This window comes from Carlito syrichta, unplaced genomic scaffold (assembly GCF_000164805.1).
Source record: "Carlito syrichta isolate Samal-C Ts95f unplaced genomic scaffold, Tarsius_syrichta-2.0.1 Scaffold305668, whole genome shotgun sequence".
Taxonomy (NCBI): Eukaryota; Metazoa; Chordata; class Mammalia; order Primates; family Tarsiidae; genus Carlito; species Carlito syrichta.
The window spans coordinates 412,871-439,811 of NW_007249764.1; the positions used below are offsets into that span (position 1 = coordinate 412,871).

General features: G+C 40.6%; 1 protein-coding gene across 1 annotated transcript in view; it reads left to right on the forward strand.

Moving 5' to 3' along the window:
- ITGA8 (integrin subunit alpha 8) overlaps positions 1-11,833 on the forward strand; it is a gene marked incomplete at its 5' end in the record, with an annotated part of 204,220 nt that extends 192,387 nt beyond the window's left edge. Inside the window, 2 exons of the mRNA XM_021714558.1 lie at positions 9,597-9,719; positions 11,743-11,833. Of these exons, the coding sequence (XP_021570233.1) occupies positions 9,597-9,719; positions 11,743-11,829 (210 nt within the window). The remainder of the gene's footprint in view (positions 1-9,596; positions 9,720-11,742) is intronic.
- Between the last annotated feature and the right edge of the window lie 15,108 nt (positions 11,834-26,941).

Genomic DNA, 26,941 nt, shown 5'->3' on the forward strand with positions numbered 1-26,941 from the left:
CCAAACTCTGCCATCTCAGTTATTTGTGAAGGCGGTTCCAAAGTGTCCTAAAAAATAGTATTAAGAGTTCAGCCTGGCTGGGCTCAGTGGCTCAGCCTGTGATCCCAGCACTTTGGGAGGCCGAGGCTAGTGAATTGCCTGAGCCCGTGGATTCGAGACCAGCCTGGGCAACTTAGTGAGACCTTGCCTCTACAATAAAAAAAAAAAAAAAAATTAGCCGGGTGTGGTAGTGCACACCTGGCATTCTGGCTACTTAGAAGGCTGAGGCGGAAGGATCGCCGGAGCCCAGCAGGTCATCACTGGGGTGGCTGTGAGTGTGCCACTGCCCTCCAGCCTGGGCAATGGAGTGAGACTCCAAGCCAGAAAAAAAAAAAGTTCAGCCTTCATTTCTTGGTCACCCAGTGGGCATTTACAAGCCCCTCATGTGAGCTCTTAGTCCCCTGGTTCTTGATACTCAAGATGTGATTGCAGACTAGCAGTGACTCATCACCTGGGAGATTATGGGAAATACAGAAGCAGGTCTTGCTCCAGACCCACTGAGTCAGTATCTGCATTTTATTAAAATCATCATGGCATCCAAATGCACAATAAAGTGTGAGGAGCACTGCTTTAGACCATATATAAGCTGATACTACTGTTGTCTCTTTCTAGCCTTGGTCTTAAAACTCAATAATAATATTTAATCTTTCTAGACTAATCTGCCTTCAGTAATTTAATTTAAATGAATCCATTGATTAGCGATCCCTGGGTGTACAGCAGAATCATCACTCATGCAACATTATTTTTTTTTTGAGTTGGAGTCTCACTCTGTCGACCAGGCTGGAGTGCAGTGGCATGCTCACGGCCACCCCAGTGTCGACCTGCTGGACTCCAGCGATCCTTCCACCTCAACCTTCCAAGTGGGCAGAACTATAGGCGCACGCTACCACACCCAGCTAATTTTTTTATTTTATTGTAGAGATGAGGTCTCATCAGGTTGCCAGGCTGGTCTCGATCCCGTGGGCTCATGCAATCTCCTCACCTCAGCTTCCCAAAGTGCTGGGATTACAGGCTTGAGCTACCATGCCCAGCCTCATGCAACTTTTAAAATATATATATGCTAAGACCTCACCAAAGATATGGGGGTTTCATAGATCTAGGGTAGGGCTCTGGCACTGTGCTTTAGAAGCCTACAAGTGACAATTCTGCAGTGGAGTCAGGGTAGAGAACTTCTAGCACAGGCAGATGGACTAGAGGAAACTCTAAGCTTTTCAAGATAGAGTCATCAGGGCCTGATCTTAGCTCTGCCTTGCTCTAATTGGGAATCTTTTGGGAAATCACTTTACTTCTCTGAGTTTGTTAACCACATACACCCCATGGAATTGTTAAGAAGATTAATAAGATTATGTATGTAAAGAATGTAGCGTTATACCCAGAACGAGTAAAGTCTCAAGTCTAATAAAATGTGAGTAACCTTCACAAAATGTCACACCTTCTCTAAGTCCAGGAAGCTCAAACTGGAAATTAAGTTTTGCACTGACAGAGCCAAATGCATTTAGTGAATACCTGTAATCCCAGCTACTCAGAAGGGCTGAGACAGACAGATTGCTTGAGCCCAGGAGTTCAAGACCAGCCCAGGCAACATAGCGAGACCCATCATCCCATCTCAAAAAAAAAAAAAATTGCACAAACTATTTCATTGACCTTTGGTGGCATTTTAAAGCAAGCACTGCCACATCTTTCTTCATTTAGACCACCTCTCTTTCCAGAGATGTCTGTCGTACCTTGGATTTATGTTCAACCTAGAAAACAGAGGAGAGGCTTTGACTTTTTTAATATAGAGGGTTCATCCAAAAAAGCTTCAAAGGCTTATAGCTGTAGGGGAAATAAATCTAGGCCCTTTTGTTTTCTCCAAGCACGTGTTCCCTAACAGAAACACATGTTACAGTTGATTCCGTCAACAGTATTGTGTCTTTCTGTGCTGGCCACAGGTGACAGCCTGCTGTTCCCAACTCATCTCAAAAGATTCATGGAATGACCTGATACATGCTTCCCCCAGCCCTGCCAGCCTGTTATTGAATTGCCAAAAAAAAAAAAAAAAAAAGACTTTTTATCTGATGTAGATGATTTACCACACCATTTATGTAAAGGTTATTGAAAAAACGTTTAGGATTGGAGGTGCTTTCAAGTCTCCTGCTATTTGACTAGTGGCAAAAGATCTTGCCAGTGCATAGTTAGCTATGAAGTACAGGAAAACAGCCTTTCTGTGGCTCAATTTGAGAGAACTCTGGTTGGAGTGGACAGACATATTTGATAGTGTGTTCTTCTCAAAGATCTTGTCATTCTTCTTTCGAAAACAGCCCAGCAGAAGAGAATTGCTTTAAGGTGGTAGAATTCGTTGGAAGAGGTAGTTTAAGAATCATCAGGCTAGGCATGGTGGCTCACACCTGTAATCCTAACACTTTGGGTGATCGAGGCAGGAAGATCGCTTGAGACAAGGAGTTCGAGACCAGCCTGGCAACATAGCGAGACGTTGTCTCTATAAAATATCAAAAAATTAGCCATGCATGGTGACACACGCCTACTTGAGAGGCTGAGGTGAAAGGATTGCCTGAGTCCAGGAGGTCATGGCTCCCAGGAGTAGTGAGCCGTGATTATGCCACTGCCCTCCAGTCTGGGTGACACTCTGACTCAAAAAAAAAACCAAAAAAATTCATCAGCGCTTCGATCTGCTTCTGGGGAAATTCTCTTTGTTCTTTCTTTTATCATGAGATTAAATACGATTTGTTTGTTTTCCTGGACTCTAGTGTTTTGTTTGTTTGTATTCCCTTGTCAACGTGGTCATGATTCAGCCATTTCTTGAGAACTATGTAAGTTTTGCATATAGAAGAAAAGAATAATCCCCATCTGCTACTTGCAAAGTATCTATGTTTGTAACAAACTCCTCATGCAACGTGACACTTGTGATCAGAGGTGAGGGAAGGGTTGTGTGATTCAAAGAGATGTGACTGAACATTGAATCATTGCTGTACAGCAGAACAATTCTTCAATTATTTAAACACTTTTTTGGCTCACCAGTGAATTTTGGCATTTGCATGTTGTGTGCAATTAATGCCCAATTCTATAATTTACATATAGAGGAGAGTAGTATTGTCTAATATAATTCCAAATGTGGCTATCATAAAACATTTCATGAAAATCTTTGTTTAAAAATACATATATAAACTGTGAGCCCATTTGGTTTTCAAAATTGTTAGCAAAATTTTAGCACCTTTAGATGGAACTCTTGTATTAAACAATTGTTTGGAGTTGAGTCTTATGGGGAACTACTTGTCTCGTAGGGCTGTTTAAGTGTTGTTAAAATGTGTGCTTAGTTGGTCCATTTTATGTTACTATTTTGTTCTAAATGGCACTGTAGGTAGGGTGTCTTGGTACATTTATTTTAAACATTCCTCTGACCCCACTGAAGTATGTTTACACAAGATTTTGTGATACATAAATACAGATGTCAACATTAATTACAGCTGCAAATACAAGGAAGCTTTTTCCTTCTACCTTGGTATTTTTTGTCAAAATACACAAAAACATATCATAAATGTCAATGATAAAATACAGGCATATTAAAGGTTTATTTATGGTCTTTCGACTGTGATAAAAAACAATAAGATTTATGACCTGATGAAGGTAATTAAATGTTCCCTACTTAGAGATCACTTTAAGAAAACCTAAACCACTTACAATTTATAGATTTAACTTCCTAAAATGCAGGTAATTATAATAAATGAATTGTTACAATTTTATGCTAGGTTTTTAAAATAGCTACAAGTTCTCAATAAATAAAAATATATTAAAACAGCTTGTTGCCGGGCTTGGTGGCACAGCCCGTAATCCCGTGCCTTTGGGAGGCTGAGGTGAGTGGATTGCCTGATCCCGCGGGTTCGAGACCCGCCTGGGCAGCCAGACCTCATCTCTACAATAAATCAAAAAAAAAAATTAGCCGGGCGTGGTAGCGCATGCCTGTAATTCCGGCTACTTGGAAGGCTGAGGCGGAAGGATCACTGGAGCCCAGCAGGTCGAGGCTGCGGTGGCCAGGAGCGGCCACTGCACTCCAGTCTGGGCAACAGAGTGAGACTCCAACTCAAAAAAAAAAAAACAGTTTGTTGATACATTGGCATACAATTAGATTTTTCTCCCTAAATGTTAAGTACTTCAGTTACTCAATATTAACCTGCTTTCTTCAGACAGTTGAAATATCTATTCACAAGTCCATGTTCTGAAAATAAACCTCCATCATCTGCCCTGAGATCACCCTCTTGGTGAAAGAATCTTGTAACAAGGGTCTTGGGTAATTCAACTAACCTCACCATTGAGATTATACAAAATACTCTAGAGCTGTGCAGTCTAATATGGTTATTGACTACCTGGAATGTGGCTGGCGGAACTGAAGGATTGAACTTGTAGTTTGATTTCCTGTTCACTCATTTAAATGTAAACTTAAACGTTGAAGCAGAGCCAGGCACAGAGATTCACACCTATAGACCCAGCATGTTGGGAGGCAAAGGCAGGAAGATTGTTTGAGCCTAGGACTTTGAGACCAGGCAGGTCAACATAGTGAAACCTCATCTCTACAAAAAATCAGAAAATTAGCCCACTATGGTGGTGTGTGCCTATAGTCCCAGCTACTCAGGAGGCTGAGGAGTAAGGATCACCTGAGCCCAGGAGTGATAGAGTGAAACTCCAACTCAAAAAAAAAAAAAATGAAGCAATGTAATTTTTTTTCCTTTAAATACTGCTTAATCATTTGGTAGGACTACATTTCACTTTAACCATTGAAAATTTAGCAGTTATTATATGCTGCAAGTATGAAATACTTATCTGTAGTTAAAAAAAGTAATATATGAATATTTTTATTTAAGTTACATGTTAAAATAACAGTTTCATCATTCATAAATAGTAGTTGTTTAATAATAAGTAACTTATTACATGTTGAAAGGATAATCATTTTATCATTAATAAATAGTAATTGATATTTAGGTTTAAATAAAACATATTATTAAACTTAATGTCCCCTGGCTCTTTTTACTCTTTTTACATTTTAAATGACTCATATGGTTTGCATTGTATTTCTACTGGGGAGTATTGACCAGGAGCCAGGTTACAGTTTGATGCTGGTGATAATACCCACAGAGCCTCAGAGAACATGGGGTGTTTAATAAATATTATCTGAAATGAGTGAAAGATTCTTATCATATATCAGTGCTTAGTCATTAGAAACTAAAATTGATGACCCATCTCTTCCGGTATTTATTATCCAATGGATACTTCAATCTAAGCATCCTGTGGGCTCCTCAAAATGAGCTATAAGACAAAGATAAATATTAAAAATAACAAAATCTTGGCATTTGTCAACCCCAATTTACCCCATGCTTCCACAAAACTAACCTGCAATTCCACAATACTAACGCATACTTAAATAAACTTTGGTCTATAAAAGTGACCATTAAGTCCTCTCCTTTTCCACATGACTGTGCAGCTGAAGTCTCTGGTTTATCTATACTGAGCCTTGGGTTTCAGGAGAGGCTTTGATCTACTGGTTTCCACCTATGGATGAAATACCCCACTGGCATTCACCAATTTAGAGACATGAATATGTCACATGACTACTAGTCATGCTACTCCTGAGGACCTCTCTTTCTGAGACATCTTCTAGTGACATGTACCTTTCACTCTGTCTACCACTTTCCAGTAACAGTCAAATCTGGACATCTGAGGATACGTCTGGGTCAGTGTTGGTTTTCTGTATTTCCACTGTGTTTACGTAGTGACTTTTGGACTATGCAGCAAAAAGGTGGGAACATTTAGGAAAGCACCGGGGGCAAAGCAAGGGCTCTGCAGTTGCATCCATTTTAGATTAAGATCAGGCAGCCTCAGTGCCTCATGCATGTCCGAAAGGCAGAAGGCTAGAGAAGCAGAACAGAGACACAGAAAGAGTCACCCAGAGGTTGGCTTCTTTTAAGACTCTGACCGCAATTTCCCCTAGTGAACTACATAGAATGACTTGTAGGAAATGTACCTTCCCAACATTTAAACTTCTCAGAGAAAGGGCATGTAGTGGCAATTTTTAAATGAACCTCATTAATGTTACTGGAAGCAGACTGGCAACAGTTTTGGTAATGAGAATTTCAGAATTTTGGAACTGAAAGGGAATTTCAGAATTTTGAATCACTGCCTAGAGATTCTCTCCTCACAGGCATTTTTTTAAAAGACCCTCCTGTCAGAATATTTGGAAGTAAATGCAAACAAAGAATCTGTGGGTTTTAGCACTATCCCTATAAAGTTGGTCTCTGCATCAAGGGACCCTAATAAGCATATCCTGATCAATTTCATGTTTTGTACTGTTTTATCACTGATGCAAGAAAAACCCTGTAAATATTTGTATTAGCTCCCTGTAAGTGAGCTTTCCTGCTTACTTCTATAAATAAACCAGTTTTATAGACAAGACAGCAAACCCTGCATTAGCCAACCGGCAAAAGCACCTAGCAAAGTTCTCAGTGAGTATCCCAGTCATTCCACTACAGTTTTTTGGGACTTTTTTAAAAAATTAAACTAACAGTCTGAAGTCTATGGCACCCATTTCAACACCTTTAGCATGTTAGGTGTTTTTTCTAACATATAAAACTAGAACTGTTTCCTGTGATTAACATGAAATAGTGGGAGGTGACTTAAGATATTAATTAGGTAAATCAAGAGAGGGAAGATTCAGAAGCCTCCATTGCCTGTCTTACTGTGAATTACCTATTAGCAAATTTTGGTGAGCTCTGACACATGCTCAAAATATGGACTAAAACTATGTTGTTTCCACAGTGGATTTAGAGTTCAAGGTGGAGAAACATTTATATGAAACCTCAGCATTTTCAGTGACTCGATTTTCTCTCTCTTGGGTCATTGTCAATGACCTGTGAGTACATGATCACTACCATCCCTTACAGTTCCAAAATTCTGAAATTCTCATTACCAAAATGGTATTGGTCTGCTTCCAACCATATTATGTTCATCTTAAAATACCACTTTACGCCTTTTCTCTGACTATCTTAAAATGTTAGGATTCAGCACTGATTTATATAATTAAATAAGAGGAGGGGCTATAAAGAGAAATAATCTAGTTGCTGATTTGCTGATTAGCCATGTATGCAAAGGACACTTTTAATTGATACACAATAATTGTACATATCCATGGCATTCATGTGATCTTTTGATACATGCATACAATGTGTAATGATCAAATCAGGGTACCGAGTACATCATCACCTCAAACATGTATCATTTCTTTGTGTTGGGAACATATCACATCTTCTCTTCTCACTATTTTGAAATACATCATATCATCACCCTGCTATGCTATTGAAACTAAAAATAATTCCTCTGATCTAACAGTATGTTTGTACCCATTAAACAATCTCTCTTCATCCTTCCTTCCCCACCCTTTCCAGCCTCTGATAAGTATCATTCCACTCTCTACCTCCATGAGACCAACTTTTTTAGCCCCATATATGAGCGAGAACATGCAATATTTGTCTTAGATCACTTTAGAATAAATTACTTAAGCCACAGAATCCAGGTGACGTCATGACCACTTTGAGTCCTTGAAATGGGTTTCTTTAATATGTGAAATCTGTATCTCATCCTCAAACTGTGGCAAGCAGGTTGGGTGTAGTGCCACCATAGTGATGGAATATCACACTTCTAATGTGTCAGGTGAAACAGGAATAACGTCGCAAAGAACGTTAACAGACAAAGGAAGAAGATGCATTGGTGAGAAAATGTATTGGCCAGACTTTCTCTCATTAAGAACATCTGTCAAGTCTCTGGCACTGTTGTCAATGTGAAATGACTAACCAGTCTCACTACTCTGTCGATCCCTTTGTTTAGTCTAGATATAAATGACATTAGGGGCTGGAGAATCAAGAGAATTAAGTCATCAGTATGTCTGCCGCAGAGGAAAAGTGGACCAGGAGGAAGGAGCAATAGAGAACAAAACAAGGCCAGGCTCGGTAGTCTATGCCTATAATCCCAGCACTTTGGGAGGCTGAGGTAGGAAAGCTGCTTGACCAGGAGATTAAGACCAGCCTGGGCAACACAGCAGGACCTGTCTCTACAAAAAATACAAAAGTAGGCTGAGAGGCAGGAGTATCACTTGAACCCAGGAGTTTGAGTTTGCAGTGAGCTGTGATCATGCCGTTGCACTCCAGCCTGAGTGACAGAGCAAGACCTTGACTCAAAAAAAAAAAAAAAAGAAATTGGGAAGGCAAAGCAAAAAGTGAGCCTTGTTAGGGCCCAATGCCAGGGTGCAGGCTGTAAAAATACCCACACATTTCCTGCCACGGCAAATTCCAGAGCCACCAACCCGTCATGATCTCAACATCTTCTATCTCTCCTGTTGGGTGGATTAGAGAATTGTGGTCTTGAGTTCTTGAGTGTGTTTTGGGATTGGAATCACAGTCCTTTCAACCAATACAGTTAAAACAAGGAGCACTTAGACCAGTTTAGTGGGCAATGCTTACTGCTCTGTTAAAACCAGATCTACCTACCCTCGTGAATAACATTTAGATTCAAGCATGTTTGTATTACTCTTTTTCTTTGAATAAAGGTTTTAGCAGCATGGCTGACTCTCTCTTTGTTTGGTTTGGGAATATGCAGTTTCCTTGCTGTCTGGGCCTCCAGAGTTACAGGCCCCCACACAGGAGTAATAGAAATGCATCTACCCCTATGGGGAGGTGGGGGGTGGTTCATAGACACTGAGCATGCCGTCTGGTTGGGAAGGTCTCAATTTCCTCCAAGCTCTCTTGCAACAGTTGAGGAGGTGGGGCAGTGAAATGGACTCCAGTCCTCAGATGCTTGCTTTGATTTTTAATTCTGCATCTGAACATTGGGTTTAGCATTGAGAACAGCTCCAACCCATCGGGACAATTAGGCATTCACTTTGCACACCATCAAATACAAGATGGCTAGCCTCACGCTCTGGGCTTTCTTTCATTGATAGAGCATAGAATCTGGGTGTAAAGAGACCTAGTACTGAAACTAATTAGTTGTGTGAATCACTTAGTCCCTCTGGGGCTCCACTTTCTCATTGTAAGATGAGGGGATTCGACTAAACGATTTCTTCTTTCACATACAATGATCCATGGTTGTTCACAAGCTCACCTCTCAATGAGGTTAGCTGAGTTTTGTGGGGAAATGTCTGGACAGATGCCATGTTCTACGGAATCTGCTTTTGACTTTTGTTGTCATGAAGGGCCTAGCCCAACTTAAGGTCATTCCATTCCACCTTGTTCATTCCTGATCTACCTCAGTTCTGTCCTAGGGTCTCTGTGACCATAAGCCAATCACCCACCAAGTGTCTGTAATAAGAGTTTCACGTGACCTGGCAGAGTTAGGAATATGCTACCTTTTAAGAGTTCGTGTTCAAGTGCTGTAATCTCTCAAATCTTCCTTAGGATGATTTCAGTTTTGTGAAATGGGTCCTTTAAGAATCACTTCCATTATTATACTGGTAATGACTGTTTCATTCATCAAATAGTTTTCAGATTCACACTCATTTGCTTTGTTTTCCATTTCAGATTAAGACATCAGTTATTTGGGCAACCCCAAATGTTTCCTTCTCAATCCCATTATGGGTAATAATACTAGCAATACTTCTTGGATTATTGGTTCTGGCCATTTTAACCTTAGCTTTATGGAAGGTAAGTTGATTTACTTTATTTTCCTTTTGGACTAAAGGGCCCACTGAGGTGATTTAGAAGGATTTCGTTGGGGATTTTAAAAGACAATGCTGGAGGCATATTTGGGGATTTTGAACAGTCTCAAGGACATGAAGAGAAAATCATGTCTTGTGTGCTTTGGCATGCTTAATGTGCCTGTGTAGTTGACATTTAAGATAACTGGGAGTGTTTAATGTTACTTTCATCTTGAAATTTCTTGTAAATAAATCTATAGAGAGTTAGGCTTTATTAACGAAGACCTGTGATCTTCTTTCCAATATGCTCAGAGTGATAATGTTATTGTGAAGACTTCTTTTGCTTGTTTAATTCATCAAGATCTTAAGCTTTTTACTGACATGGCCCTATCATCAATCCCTTGAGATTTTTCTTTATAAGTACTGTACAGATGCATTTAATATAGGTTGATTTTGATTTTTATCTCAACTATCAATTAGGCCAAATAGATCATGCATGTTATAAAATGCTGGGACTTGGTTTATAATCTTGCAAATTAGTCTGTCTCATTAAGAAGCCTGAACTTACTCTTTGATGTGTTTTACTGAGGTTTGTTCTGAAAGTCCAATAGAAATTAATTTCTGGCTCAACAACCTACATAACTGCCAAGTTTCAAAGAGCCTTCCATTCCAAAATAGAAACAATGTCACAATTACGTGACTATAAGAGCAATTAACCCAGCCACATCTTAATCACTATTGCAGTGGCACGCTCCCGGCCACCACAGCCCTAAAACGTGTGTTATTTTTTGTTGTTGTTGTTTTTTTTGAGTTGTAGTCTCACTCTGTCACCCAGACTGGAGTGCAGTGGCACGCTCCCGGTCACCGCAGCCTCGACCTGCTGGGTTCCGGCGATCCTTCTGCTTCAGCCTTCCAAGTAGCTGAAACTACAGGCGCGCGCTATCATGCGTGGCTAATTTTTTTTATTTATTGTAGAGATGAGGTCTCGCCAAGTTGCCCAGGCAGGTCTCAAACCCGCAGGCTCAGGCAATCCACTCACCTCAGCCTCCCACGTAGTGTGTTTTTATTTTGAGACAATATGAAGCATACCTAATAGAGCTATACACTGAAAAAGCCTTGGCTTTGAGTTAAAGAATAGCTTTTCTGATCAATATCAGCTGTTTTATGCCATCGTGAGCTCACATTGTCTATGGCACATCTTTAGAATGGACATTTGTGTTATTCTATTATTTATAGTAGCCATATTTCCAATGAACATAAGATATAATCATATGTGACAAATAACAAAATATTCCACTAGCCCTGGGAAAGAACGATGATTCAATGGCTATAAGCCAAGCCCAGGAACTTGGCTTCCAACATGAAAAGCAACAAATAAGAATTGAAGTTCCAGGTTTCTAGGAAAAGATATATTCTACTTGGCAAAGTACTAATTTGAAATTTAAGAAAAAGAAGATTCTGGAATCACATCTTCCCTGAGTTGATGGTTAACCCTTGGAGAATCACTAATATGTCTGGTTCTGGCATTGAAATAAATGATAAATCAATTCTCCTTCTATACTTACTATGTGTTCCACCAAGTGCAGAAAGATGTGTAGCCATCTCCTCAGTCCATCCCAAGGGATCCTAGTACACTTCAGGGGACAATGTCCCTTTGCTGGTCAGTAGTTAGCACTCCTGCTGGCTCTAGGAAATACATAGAAAAAAACAGAAAGGGAATCCTTGGGACATGTTGCTGTAATCTCAGGAAAATATCCCAGGTCTGAAAGTGGTTTTACCAAACAGGGGCATCTCCCACTCCCACTATATGGCAGGAAGAAAGGCATGGACACTCAGTCCTCCTGCTCCCCTCGCTCTGTACAATGAGTTCCTTTCTAGGGGTAGCAAACATGCTGCTTTCACCACCTAATTTGGGTAATTCAGTTGAATATATTTGCAGAGCTTCAAGCTCCTTAGATAATATTTTGAATGAGGGATTTCACGGGTTCCCAGAATGATTTGAGTTCATTGTTCATTTTTCTTTTTCATAGTGTGGATTCTTTGACAGAGCAAGACCTCCCCGGGATGATATGACAGACAGGGAACAGCTGACAAATGCCAAGACCCCTGAGGCATGACAAGGAATAAAAAAGACAAAAAACTCAAGCACTGGTCCTGATCAAAGAAAAGAGAGAAGGGTTAAGCAAAGGCTTTTACTCTACCTGCCCATGACCCAGGAAATGGAGGGACCACTGAAACATCACCTCGTTGACATCACACTTTGGAGAAAGTGTCATGGGAGCCCAATGAACCCTTTTGAAAAAGGAAACACCAACACTGTAGAAACTATCAGCAATCGTGGAAGATTTTTTTTTGCTTTAGTCATTCCGTATTTGGCAGAGACTTTGAAATGGGTATGGGAACTTGGGTTGCTGACCAGGTCAATCCAGCTTAAACTGCAGAGATGAAATGTCTGCATTCCTATAGAATTTAGAAGGTGAACTAAGAACAACCCACCGAACACTACTGTATCCAATGAAATATTTGACACCTCCCTATGGAAAAGAAACATTTCTGGTGACATTTTGGCTCAGGGAGACAAGCAATATGTTGTTAGTACTGTGAAAGTACTTTTGACACAACAAAGATAATCACGTGAGTGAGGATTAAAATTTATTTATTTATTTTCCATTTCCCTAGGTTGAGAATCTGGTCATTTAGACTAGGATTTGGAGATCAAGATTTGGTTAGCTAGTTTTGACATCACTCACTTAATTTCCTCCTATGATAACCACTGTGTGCAGATCACTCATTGAAGAGAGCTTTCTCAGAATTTAGATAGCATTATGCAAAAGCAAATTGGTAAAAGGAGTCAGTTTCGTTTAATACTTTACTGCCGGCAGTCTGAAATTACTTTTATTCACACTATCCAGGGACTCACATCTGCTTAATTTAGCTTTGCAAAATGTTGCATTTATATTTCCTTTTATATATGCATATATATATATATATATATATATATATTTAAAATTTCCATTGACACAGTTAATACACGAATTTCAAGGTACTCTTTACCCAGTGGGGTGTTTAAAAGTAATGGTGAAATTTCTAGAGTCTATTAATAAAAAGGAAATTTAACAATATAGGTAAACATTTTTAATGTCTATAGGATGCAATACTAATATTTAGCTTGGGATAAAACACCTATTTTCCCTGCTATACTTCATATTTCTATGCACAAAGAAAACATTGAACATAAATAAGATGGAAATACAAAGTTACACAGGTGTGAGGCAAACTGATTCCTAAATATTTTATTTGAAATTGCTTATTCTAACTTTATTACTCATTTTTTACTGCTACTCTTAAGAGTATATAACTTTAGAGAATAATCTTTTATTTAAGCTATTTTTCCATCATTTTTGAATTTAACCATCAAAATCTTTTGATGTTTAAAACTCTTGTAAATAATCCATAATCATGTGTGATATTATCATTTTTAAAGTAAAATTGACCAGCCAAATTCATAGATAGTCTGCACAATTTTGTATCCTTTCATAATAGTGAAAAATTACTATGAAGAAATGCTGAAAAAATTTTTATGTGCAATATTTTATAGACCTATGTATCTGAAGCATGTTTACACTGGCATTAGTTATTTTTTAATGAGTATCTTAAATATTAAGTATAATAGAACCACCTGATCGAAACCCTTAAGTTTACAGAGCTGTTGGAAAAAAATCTGTCCCAATTTCAACAATCACACTTTATTTGAAAGATGAACCAAACCCACAGACACTAAATTTTATGTCATGCCATAACCTGGAAAGAAGCCATTTGGCTGTGGTTGCAGGACTTCCTTGGGAAGCAAATGAAAGGCATGTGAGAGAACATACTATTGCAGTTCCTAATCTTCCTGCTTGCAAATTCAGTCCTGTCATGGTCACAGTTTTGTGTCTGTCAGGAGCTCAAGTCTGGTTCCTAGTTTGTGTGCCTGACTGTGAATGAGCATTGAACTTGCCTCAAAGAGTTTGAAGGGCCCACGCCAGCCTCTGGGGGTCTTTAGTTTTAATCCTCTAGGTAAAACCCATCTTACCGGCCATCTATATGATATGATGTGAGGGGTGCCAGACAGCCCTCTCTGCCCCCTACATGATGCCCTAACTCTGATTGTTGGGTCTGACTCGTGACCACTAGAGATTAGTACCTCTGGATTTTTGGTCATGAGAGGTTCCCTGGGGAAAATGCACCCCTTGTTTTTAAGTCAACATTTGTTAGGAAAGTTGGAACTCTTAGGACTAGAGAGGGCCCTCTAGAGACAATTCATACAGACACCTGGTAGACACTAGAGATGCCAAGAGGAAGATTGAGACACAGAATGAAGGAGGGAATGAGGGCTTCAAAGACGAACTGCTCCTTCCCAGAGTCTCAGCCAAGAGCAGTCCCTCCTAGCGGGGACAGGCACCTTCCACCTGCCCACAGCTACTGCCTCCCACGGTCATGCAGAGGGCCATCATGCACACACACACGGTAGCCCTCTGCCACTCAGAATGTGGAAGCAGGTGGAGGAAGGGAGGAAACCGAGGTCAGGTGAACCTTCCAGCAATCCATTTTTCAGCCTCTCCTCCACCTGGAGAACACACTAACAGTGCACTGAGTGTGTTTGCTTCTAGTTAGACCATTGCCGATTGCTTTCATAATTCATAATGTGCTGTGCTCCTCTGAGCGCCTATCTGTATTTCTCTGCAAAGGATTCCTTTTTCAAATTCTTGCAGCTAATTTTTAAGACACGGGGAGATGAGCAAATTAAGTTTTATAAACTTGGAGATTTTTATGCAGTAAGTAAATATCATGTACAAGTCACCACTGAAACTCCATTCTTAGAACTCAACTCTTGTTTTATTTAAATACATGTGTAGATATCTGTGAAGATTTTCATGTACTTATTTACCTTGTCACTAATAAAATTAAAAAGGAAAGACAGGATAGTGTCTTTACGATTTATTTCACACACAACATAAAGCTTTCCCATAGTGACCAGACATCAAAGTTTCTTTCTATGTTGATTCTTTATTATGAAAATGTTTAACACTGGAAGAAATTTTGAAAGAGCAAAACTACAATGCTCTTTGGAATAATGAAAGTGTTCTACATTTAGATTTTGGGGATAGTTGCACAACCCTGCGACTTTACTAAAAATTATTGAATTATGCGCCTTAAATAGGTAAGTTTAGGTGTGAGAATTATACCTCCAATAAAGAAATTAAAAATTTCAGACCAGGCACAGTGTCTAACACCTGTAATCCCAATATTTTGGGAGGGTAAAGCGGAAGGATTGCTTGAGACCAGGAGTTCAAGACCAGTCTGAGTAACACAGGGAGACCTTGTTTCTACAAAAAACAAAAAAATTAAATTAGCCAGGCGTTATGGCATACCTGTAGTTTCATCTCCTTGGGAGACCGAGGTGGAAGGATTGCCTGCGCCCAGGAGATTGAGACTGCAGTGAGTCATGATTATGCCACTGCACTCCACCCTGGGTGACAGAGTGAGACCCCAACTCAAAAAAAAAATTTTTTTTTTAAGTAACTTCTGGCCAGGCTCAGTGGCTCAGCTTGTAATCCCAGCACTTTGGGAGGGTGAGGTGAGTGGATTGCCTCAGCCCGTGGGTTTGAGACCAGCCCCCAGCAACTTGGCAAGACTTTGTCTCTACAATAAATAAATAAAAGTTAGACGGGCTCGGTGGCTCAACCTGTAATCCTGCGCCTTTGGGAGGCTGAGGTAAGTGGATTGCCTGAGCCTGCGGGTTCAAGACCCGCCTGGGCAACTTGGCGAGACCTCATCTCTACAATAAATCAAAAAATTAGACGGATGGCCGGAGCCCAGCAGGTCGAGGCTGCGGTGGCCGGGAGCGGCCACTGCACTCCAGTCTGGGTGACAGAGTGAGACTCCAACTCGGAAAAAATAAATAAATAAATAAATATCGGAATAAATAAATAAAAGTTAGCCAGGCGCGGTAGCGCACCCGTAGTTCCGGCTACTTGGAAGACTGAGGCGGAAGGATTGCCTGAGCCGAACAGGTCGACGCTGGAGTGGTAATGAGCTTGCCACTGCACTCCAGCCTGGACAACAGAATGAGACTCCAACTCAAAAAGTAATAATAATAAAAAGTAACTTTTTAAAAAAATTTTATTATAAAGATGCGGGGTACAATTCAAGGTTAGGTATACAAGCATTGATCATGCAGGTACCCCTGTTAATGAGGTATGCCCCTCCCTCCCCTAGCAGTTTCCCTCAACTACTCAGAAGGCTGAGGCGGAAGGATCGCTGGAGCCCAAAATGTCAACATTGGGGTGGCAGTGAGCATGCATGCCACTGCACTCCAGCCTGAGTGAAGGAGTAAGACTCCAACTCAAAAAAAAAAAAAAAAAAGTAACTTCTAATACAACCTTCTGCAATTGATTTCTTTTCTCCATATTACCTTTCAAATGTTGCTCATATGTATATCTTAGCTCCTTTATGAAGCATTCCCTTGCATCTTTGGTCAACTGTCCTTCAAAAGCATATTGTCAATTACCACAGTTTTCCATTTGTTCACATGACTGTCTTCTAGCCAGACAGACCCTTAATGAGAGCAGAAGCTGAATATTTTCATCAGATACACCTAGCACCAATACCTGGTGTATGGTCAACAACCAAAAATATTTCTAGAGTGAACGAGTGAATATACTATGTGCATAATAAACATAGGGAACATGCACTTTGTATCAGCTTCCATTACTAAGCACCAAAACACAGATAAATATGTGTAAATCTTCCCCCTTACAATTTTCATACAGTGTCATTATAATAGTTACCCAATGTTCTATTCAATTAATGAACCATGTTTGTTTAACCAGCCCCAGCTTACTATGAATAGCTGTGCCCAGCTTCATATATTAAAAATCATATCAAATTAAATACTCTTACTCATGGGCTTCTTTTTGTTTATTTCAGTGTATGAACTTCGTGTGGGTCAAAGCGTGAAAATTTTTGTAACTCTCAATAACATGTTGCTTTTAAGGGAACTAAATCAATTTGCCTTAACCTAAATGCACCATTTCCTTCACAACTCTGTCAACATTATTTAATTTGGTAACTGTTTTCAAATGTTACTTTATTTTGACTAGAATTCAGTACATTTAAAATACAACTTAATTTTGAGTTCTAATGTTTATCAGTCCCTCAGTATGGAAACCCACTTATTGGTCATACCTCATAAGATATTTAAATACTTGCCACTTCACTGACTGACATTCATGAATCCCAATGAGATAAACCTATGTCTGGGTGCTTTCCCTGTGCCTGCAGCAAGCAGTAAGATGAACTCTCCACTTCATATTTTGTATATCATTCAGCCTTCAAACCCTACACCTTTCTGAAGACTTATGGTGGTCTAAAGACACCTGTGCATCCTAGATGAAAATATGCAAAACCAAATCTAAGATTCAATCATATTGATGCTTATCTAAGCACCCAACACAGTAGATAATACTGTATGGGGGATAAGACCTGCCCAAGGCATCCATAGAAGGATCCATAGTTAGCCAACCCCACTGTTTAAAGTCTACCCATAGTGAGGAAGAAGAGGAACTCTACAAGGTCTTTCATGGTAGTATGGTTGGATGGATGAGGTGGGAAACTCAGTCTTTTCAACTAATACTGATGATGGATGTATTTGCAACTTTCCACCATTGTGTAGACATTTATCTGCATCAATACTTTCTAAACACTGAGTTGAGATTTGGATGCTGATATAGTTTGGATGGTCATCTCTTCCAAATCTTATGTTGAAATGTGATTCCCCCATGTTGGAGGTGAGGCCTGGTGGGAGGTGATTGGGTGCTTGGATCCCATGGGGGCAAATTCCTCATGAGTGGCTTGGTACCATTTCCATGGTCATGAGTGAGTTCATATTCTATGATTTAACAGTTCACATGAGAGGTGGTCATTTAAAAGAGCTTAGCACCTCCTCTCTCTCTCTCTCTCTCTCTCTCTCTCTCCTCCCTACTCCTGCTCCACCATGTGATACACCTGCTCCCTCTTTACCTTCTGCTGTGATTGTAAGGTTCCTGAGGCCTCCTCAGAAGCAGATGCCAGTGCCATGCAGACACATAAAACATTTATCTTTATAAATTACCCAGCCTCGGGTATTTCCTTATAGCAGCACAAAACGGACTAAAACAGGTGACAAAATGAGATCAGAATCACTTTTTGCAGAAATATGTAGCAAGGTAGAACTCCCTTATGCACAGTACTCTTCCTTTGTAAAATTTGTACCACCCTCCCAAGTTACTCATATAGAAAAGAGCATTCTGATGCCCTCAGGAAGAGCAAACACATGAAAACCTTTGGTTGATATCCATGAATGCTAAGACAGTATCTCCTTGGGGTCTAATAGACCCCAAAGGAAAAAATAGAACAGATTTTTCTCCTTCAGGACTGTGAAAGTGTGAAAATATTGATGTCTTTAGCATGAGAAGTTTAAAGCATTGAAATTTTAGACTCATTTGAGAGCGGGGTAAAACCATTATTTCCCCAATGTTGCTTAAGTCAAGGGCACGTTCAGGATGACCAGTGTGCATAAGGTACAACTCCACTTGCCATTTTAAATTCTCCCCATTCCAGCCTCCAAATACTGTACCATCTGCCTGACATGCTGCTTTTGGAATTGTTTATGAGAAGTTCTCTGTTATTTATGACTGCTGGCCAAAATCCATATGGAAATTTAGCCTGATACCCAGGCCTCCTGACAATAAAAGTCTTGGATTTAATGTCTATTGGTGCCATAATATGACACAGTAGGAATGTTCTTAATATTGCTGTGCTGTGGCTTATTTTGATTGCGCACTGTAGAAACAACTAAGTCATTAGCAAGTTGTCCTACCATCCAACCTTCAGGCGGAATTTTTAAAGTAGTAACAAAGGACCTTCTTGGTTTTAAAGTTTTAGATTTCCACTTTCATTCACCTAATTGACTGCAGGGTACATGTATAGCTATATTTTTTGTTTGAATAGGGATCTTTAGTTTTGGGGGTTTTTTTTGTTTTTTTTTAGTCAGGATCTCACTCTGTCTCCCAGGCTAAAGTACAGTGGCATAATCACAGCTCACTGCAGCCTCAATCTCCTGCACTCAGGCAATCCTTCTGCCTCAGCCTCCCAAGTAGCTGGAACTACAGGCTCACACTACCATGGCTGGCTAATTTTTAATTGATTTATTTGTAGAGATAAAGTCTTTCTGTGTTGCCCAGGCTAGTCTCAAACTCCTGGGCTCCCACTTTAGCCTCCCAAAGTGCTGAGATTACAGACCTAAACCACCACACTGGGCCTAGATTTTTATTTTTTAAAAACTTCATATTTCTCCTCTGTATTAGTTTCCTAAGGCTACTGTAACAAAGTCCCACAAACTGGATGACTTAAAAAAAAAAAAAAATGTATTGCCTCACTGTTCTGAAGGCCAGAAGTCCAAGATCCGGATATTGACAGAACTATGCTCCCTCTGAAGTTTCCAGAGAAGTGCCTGTTTCCAGGCCTCCCTCCCAGCCGGTGGTAGCCTCAGGTGTTCCATGGCCTGTAGATGCATCATGCCCATACCCCTCTTCACAAGGAATTTTCACTGCAGGTCTTCATCTCATCTTCCCTCTGTGTGTGTATGCAGGTTTGTGTTTCATATCAAGTTTTGGTCTGCCATAATCCTCTCATTTTAACTTGATTACTTCTGAAATACTGGGGGCTAAGATTTTAACATATCTTTCTGAGAGGGACATAATTCAATTCATAACATCCTTTTTCAAAATGGCCTTTCTTAGGCCAGGCACAGTTAGTTACTCATGCCTGTAATCCCAGGTACTTGGGAGGGTAAGGTGGGAGGACTGCTTGAGCCTAGGAATTTGATGCTACAGTGAGCTATGATCACACCACTGAACTCCAACCTTGGCAACAGAATGAGACTCAGTTTCTAAGTTGTTGTTTTTTTTTTTAAGTGTCTATCCTAGAAGACAATTAGATCAATGAGTCCAAGATGACAACGCACATGAGGATGAGGAGTTTAAAGAGAGTATCTTTACATCAGTCCTTTCATTTCTATTCATCCAGGTAATATGCTCATGTTGCTGAGTGTGTAATAGATTTATAAATACTTATGTGTTTTCCCTTCACTTATGCTTCTATTCACATATTAGAAGTTCAAGACAGTTGCATTTTTTAATGTAATTTACTCATCTGTCCTGCTCTGCACTACAATTTCTTACCTTCATCAGTCACATTCTCCTTCTTCATTTTTCCTTTCCCTTGAAATAATCATCTTATCCTCATGGACAATAGAGATAAGTGTGAGTTTGGGGATATGAGTGGATTCCTGGCTGGTTAGAAACCAAGGATGCTGATTGCTGAGTTAGTGGGAAGCAGAAGAGAAGTCCCCATTTTGGGGTTGCAGGACTTGGTCCCAGTCCCACAGTTCAACATGCAGGAATTGCTTACATCTGCAGTGACCCAGAGCTGAGAAGAACAGCTTTCACAGTGGATGACAGGACCAAGAAAATAAAGATAACTAGCATTCTCTGGGCACATATTTTATGTGTCACCAGGCTACACACTTACAGTGAAAAGTTTACCAAACAAAAGGAGGTAGGTCCCTCAGTGCCACAGAGGGGAGTGAGCTGTGGCTGCCTATGGACATCAGTTTGTTCTCACAGGCTGGACAACAGGTTGGAGTCTTTCTTGCTTTGGTTCCATCTGTCTGCCCTTCCCTCCACCTTCTGTCCCAGTCCTTTTTGGGAAATGTCCATCAATTTACATGCAGGGGCCAGCCCCACCCCCAGGAGGAGGGCACTGACACTTTCCCTCCAGCCAGTGGTCTCTCACCCACACTCAGGTTCAGAAGTGTCTCTGAGTTTCTGAGCCCCAGGTGTCAGTGACACTGCCCGAATTTCATTACTGAGAGAAAAGCAAGAAGAATAGGAGGCGCCTGGATCATACCACGTGAGGAATAGTTGAACAGACTGGGGTTGTTTAACCCAGAAAAGAGAATGTCTAGAGGAAATTTTGACCCCGAGTATCTGAAGGACTGTTATGAGGAAGAAGAAATAAAAGCACGAAGCTGGCCGGGCTCGGTGGCTCAGCATGTCATCCTTGCACTTTAGGAGACCAAGGCGAGTGGGTTGCCTGAGCCCGTGGATTTGAAACCAGCCCGGGCAACTTGGCAAGATCTCGTCTCTACAATAAGTAATTTAAAAAAAAAATTAGCTCAGCGTGGTACCGCATGCCTGTAGTTCTGGCTACTTGGAAGGCTGAGGCGGAAGGATTGCTGGAGCCCAGCAGGTCAAAGCTGGGGTGACTTTGAGTGTGCCACTGCACTCCAACCTGGGCAGTGGGACTCTCACTCAAAAAACAAACAAATAAAAAACAGGAAGTTGTTGGAATCATAAAAGTAATAATAACAGATGTGGTGGCTTGTGCCTGTAATCCCAGCACTTTGGGAGGCTGAGACAAGAGGACTGCTTGAGTCCAGGAGTTCGAGACCAGCCTGGGAAGCATAGTGAAATCTAGTCTCTACACACACATACACACACACACACACACACAAAAAGAAATTCAAAAAAATCTGGTCATGGTGGTGCATACCTAGTCTCAGCTTCTCCTGATGCTGAGGCAAAAGAATCACCTGAGCCCAGGAGGTCAAGGCTGCCATGAGCCATGATCATCATGATCATGCCATGTACTCCAGCCTTAAGAGACAGAATAAGACCCCAATTCAAAATAAAAGTAATAATAGCAACAATAAAAATGGAAATACATTACACATTTACTCTGCTAGTGCTTTATTTAAGCTTTTCATTTCATCCTTAACACAATACTATGAGGTAGATACTGCCAAAGAAAAAATTGCTCTGACACATATTGAAATGGTAAGGCAGACTTTATTCAGGACCCTTGCCAAAGGTATGGGAACTACTGTGATGGCGTTTTGATTGGACTCAACTTTAAACGCAACAAGGAAGTGGAACTGTAGAGCTAAGGAGCAGGGTGGGGGGTCAGGAAATGAAAAATTAAGAGGAAACATCAAGGGTAAGGGGCAATTCTGGTTAAGGCCAACTGGGAGATCCAGACATTCCCTGGGGGATAGGAGGGGAGGAAGAATTTGGTCAGAGATGGAGGATGAGAGTTCTTTCCATGCTAACCTGGAATTCTTGCTAAAACTGACCTCTACAAGGACAGAGAAGAAAGTCCAAGTTGGTCTCTAGTTGAGCAGAGGGCTCAGAGGAGCCTGACTGAAGTTTGATCAAGAATCTTTGTCAATACTGTAATTATTCCTGCTTTGTTGATGAATTAAGGTCCAGAGAGAGTAAATGACTCGCCAGTTTGCAACACAGTAAGTGGCAGAACTGACATTCAGATTCACGTCTGCCTAATACCCGAGACAGAATCATATAATCATCCATCAGCAACAAATATTGAGAATTCCCTCTGTTTTCCACACTGAAAGCAGAGAAGGAGCTATTTAAAGCAATGAGGTTGAAGTGGGTTTTTTTATGACCTCAATGATCCCTTTCAAATTCTCCCAGAATCTGAGAATAGTAAGAGGCAAGATTTGTGAAGGGCTTCTAGATACGGAAGTACAAAGCTGACTCCTTCCTCTAGTTTACAAAGAGATGGGGATTAGAACCATAGAACTTTTGTCCTCTTCTACTTTCAGAATTCTATGTAGATTTCATGTGCATGATTCCACATTCTCAACATTCTTTGACACCTAAATAGTTAAATACTCTTGTAATGTTCAAGATATCTGTATAGAGAAATGCTCATTCTTTAGGTCTTCTGCCAAGGTTGGAGCTGACTACCAAAGTTGTAGGGATTTCAGAGCTTGAGAATAGTGTATTTTAAATCACTTACCTTACCCCAACAAGCTACTTGTAGAGGCCTAATGGCAGAATAAGATTAATTTTTCATATAAAAAATATAGACTTTTTTCTGCTTCATTTTAAGAAACTGTGACCTCACATAAACATGCTGCCATGGCCTCAAGCAATTGCTGTCTAAAGATCTTATTACCTAGGAGATTAATTTAATATTTTGTTTTCATCTTTGGTACTAGAAGTCATGAAGGATTAACCTTGACAAATAGAATTCAAATTTAGTTCTTAACCTAGGAGGTCTGCTAACTGCATCAACAGCAATCCTTCTTCATATGTAATTTAGGTTATGTGATGTTGAAATGCTTGATTTTTAAAAATCAAGATGCTGTATATAGAATTAGAAGATTGACTCTTTCCTAATTCATTCCCCTGTAGGACAGAGAAGGCAGAAGGCAATGGTCCCTTCTGGCTTGAATTCTGGGTCAGAGAAAGGTAACCGCATTACTTTGCCTGATGTTGGAATGTGAAGCCAACTTGAAACTCACAGAGTTTCATTTTGGTTGGATAGAAAGAGAGAAAAATACAGAAAATATTTTTATTTCTCTTCATGTATTTGAACCACACTGTCTTCAAGAATTAATACTTATTCTTAGGAGTCGAGAGGGATGTGTATGAAGGGAGGGTGTGTGTGTGTGTGTGTGTGTGTGTGTGTGTGTGTGTGTGTAGATAATGAGCATGAGAGAGAATGCATGTGTGATGAAAAATGAGTGTCTGCAATGCATGTTCATGGAAAAACCTTACAAGGAACTGTACAGGGAGGAACATTCCACCAGCCTAGATGCTCAGGCGTGGAGAAATGCAACGCTTTGGAGAGGGATGGACCCTGTGGCAATGTCTAGTGAGAGGGAAGGAAGTCTACTTCAACGTAGAAGAGATTTGCAGCGTGGAGATTGGAAAAGGCCAGGTCCATGCAGTGACGGAAATGAAGACAGGGTAGCAATGAAGAAGAGCCATCCCTCTAAAGAGCTTCATCTCGTGGACAGTGGGAAAGTAATATTTAGCATAAAGTTTATAATTTCTTTTCCTCCTACACTGCCAGGCCACTCAGTGACCCCATTTCAAGGGAATTCAATATGCCTTTCAATGGCAGACTGCACTAACAACCCCAGGCTTCAGTCTTCCCTGTATCTAAGCCTTTAGGCACATGGCTTCACTGTCCTTCTCATCAAAAGGCCACCTCTCTTCCCTGGCCCTTGCTTCTAGGTTCAGCCATGTTGGATGCTGAATGGCTAGTGGGATATTAGCAAGCAGGAAGCAGACACGTTGAAGAGGCACAAGTGTAAAGAAGTGAGTTTCCTTTACCTCCCCTGTCACGTGAGAGGGGCATGCCAGGGTTACATCCCTTGTCCCAGGAGGCTGGTGAAAGACTCAAGGAGAAGAACCACCTCCACCCAAGCCAGTGTAGACACAAGAGCCTGAGCCCACTCTGAACCATGATGCTATGCTTCTAATGGATAAAGGTGAAGGGCAAATAAAGGGAAGAATGGCATGCCCTGAAATCTCACCTCCACTACTGCTTATGTAAAGACAGCAGCTCCCACCGAGGGAGCCAAGACCAGGGGTTCCCAGAGTTGCAGTGGACCATGGTGAGCTGGGAATGAAAACGCTATTTCCTCCCCATCTCCCCCCCCACCCCCCATTCATAGGCAGAATCTTAAGGTAACTGTAAGAAAATTCTTCCTAAAATCAGCTCATGGTGGCTCATGTCTGTAATCCCAACACTTAGGGAGGCTGAGGCAGGAGGATTACTTGAGAGTAGGAGCTCAAAAATCCTCTCTAAAATACACCAGAGGAAGGAGGTTCCCTTACAGAAAAGGGAAAACTTACTCTCGGGTGACACACGTCATGACTGAAATACTATAAAGTATACACATATTATATGTGTATAGAACATTTTTAAAATTTTTATAAGTGTGTAGGTGTGTGGAGATTCCTCACATTCAGTTATGCCCTGTTAGACTTCTTTCTCAAAAAAAATTTAGAAAGAAAATGAATGTATTTCTTACAGTTATGGAGACTGAGAAGTCCAAGGTCAAGGGACAGCATCTGGTGAGAGTATATCCACTGGTGCAGGATATCACAGCGCAACAGGGCTGAGCATGCTAATCTAGACTTCCGGTTCTTGAAGTCACTCAATTATCACCTCCTGAATAAGTCCGTGTGTATATTATTGTCTTAGTCATCTAACCAGGGCATCTCGCTCTCTCTTTCATCCTGAATATTATCATCTGTGAGAGTCATTACTAATAAATTGTCCTTTTTAGTTTAGAACCAAGATTTTCCTTTGATGTGCGATATCAGAGGTTTTTAAAAATTGAGTCCTTTTGCTCCATCTCTGTTAAGGATTCTTTTTCCCTCATAATACCATGACCCTTACATGTGTATCTGAAGGGCGGGAGATGAACCTCTCTCTACCAAGTATTTATCACTGAAGTTGCAGTCCAGGGTCTCTTACTTTTGAATGCACAGGGGGAAAAAAATTCTACTTTAGTGGTTTTACTCAAGACAAAAATTACGAGGAGGGGGAAGTAGTGGAGGATTACATCTGGACAGAGTTAAGTTGTGTGGCCGCAGAAGCAGCTGAGAGGATGTCATGCGTCTGCTTCCCTTGTGCGACCATTTTGCTTTAGCTTGGAAGTGTGAGTGTTTTCTAATCGCTGTGGGTTTTATTTGAAGCGGAAGAAAAAACAGTGTGTTTTCAGAGTGGAAACTTAGTGGTTTATTTAGGCTGTTAAACCACTTTTTGCCCTAAATTTATCCACCAGGAAGATAGCTATTAACTAAAATTGGGAAGTCTTAGGGAAACTAAATCTTATGTAGCAGTTAATTATCGGACACAATTAGGGCTTTTCATAGGATTTTGTGGAGTACCTCTTTTGAATGCTTACAAAACTTAAGGTCTTTGTGAATCTGTTCCCCTGAGATGCCTGCTCTGATAATCCAGGCTGAAGTCAGGAAGGAATGGTGACTAATGACCTTGACTGGTGACCAGTGCCCTGACTCCCCCAACCTACATGACTTTGTTGGAGTCACCTGAGAATTGATCATCCTTTGTCTTCCTCCCTTATCTGTCTACCTGTGGCATTTGATTAATAAAAAAGAAAAATTCTGGCACATAAAATCGTTTTGACATGGAAAATTTCGATCTGAGTATAAAATAGTACTTTATCTATGCTAAAACATGACCTATATGCAAATTGCTGCCACGAGTTGCTTAGAGAAAAAAAAAAAGCCAAAATGTTTTAAATCCTTCCTCAGTTTTGATGACAGAGAATCGTTTAGAGATGCTCTTTTATTTATAGATGAGTTAAGTTCCACGAATGGCCATCTCTCGTTCCTCATTCCCAGTTCCATGCAGACTTCATCACTCTGGCCACTCTGTCCTTTTGGAAACACTCACATCCCTTGGCTTTTACATCACCACAATCACTCTTACTTGCAGTCTCTTTCATGGTCTCCTTCTCCAGTGGTCAGTTTCAAATATGAGGCTGTCATGCTCCATCCTAGGCCCTCTCACTGGATATGCTTACACTCACACTAGATTACTAATACAGGTCCATGGATTTAAATACCATCTCGGTGACAAAGACTCCAATTCTATACTTTCATCCACACCCAGCAGGTGTGTCTGCCATCCCATTGTTTATGTAGCATCTCCACTGGGACAGCTGATGGGCAACTCAGATTTTATATCTTCAAAATATACATGAAATCATCTTGTTCACTTGATGTTTATTTCATTATCGTCTGCCCCTCCTCCAGCCCCTGCTCCAACAGCAAGGACTGTCTGTTGCTTCCACCACTGTTTCCTCAGCAAGTCAGTCAGTGTTTTGTACATACGAGAGGTACAACAAATATCTGTGAACTGAGTGTATAAGTCTTTTTGTAAGTAAAAAATCGTTTCCATCGGACAAATGGTGTATGGTTCCATTTATATGAGGCATCTAAGTAGCCCGATTCACAGAGACTAGTTACCAGGTGCTGAGGAGTGGGTACTATGGAGTTAGTGTTTAACGGGTGCAGAATTTCAACTGAGGATAGTGAGAAAGTTTCAGAGGTGGATGGTGGTGATGGTTACACAATAGTCTGTGTGAATTTAATGCCATTGAACTGTATATTTACAAGTGGTTGAAATCCATTGAGTCAAATAAACCTCTTCATTGGTGACATCCCCAACTGTCACAGCAAACTCCTCCATGGTTCCAATATTTATAATTTTGCCACCTCATTACCAAAATAGACCTTGATCCAATGAACATAACCACAAAATTATATCAACAGGATGTTCGAGATGTTAATA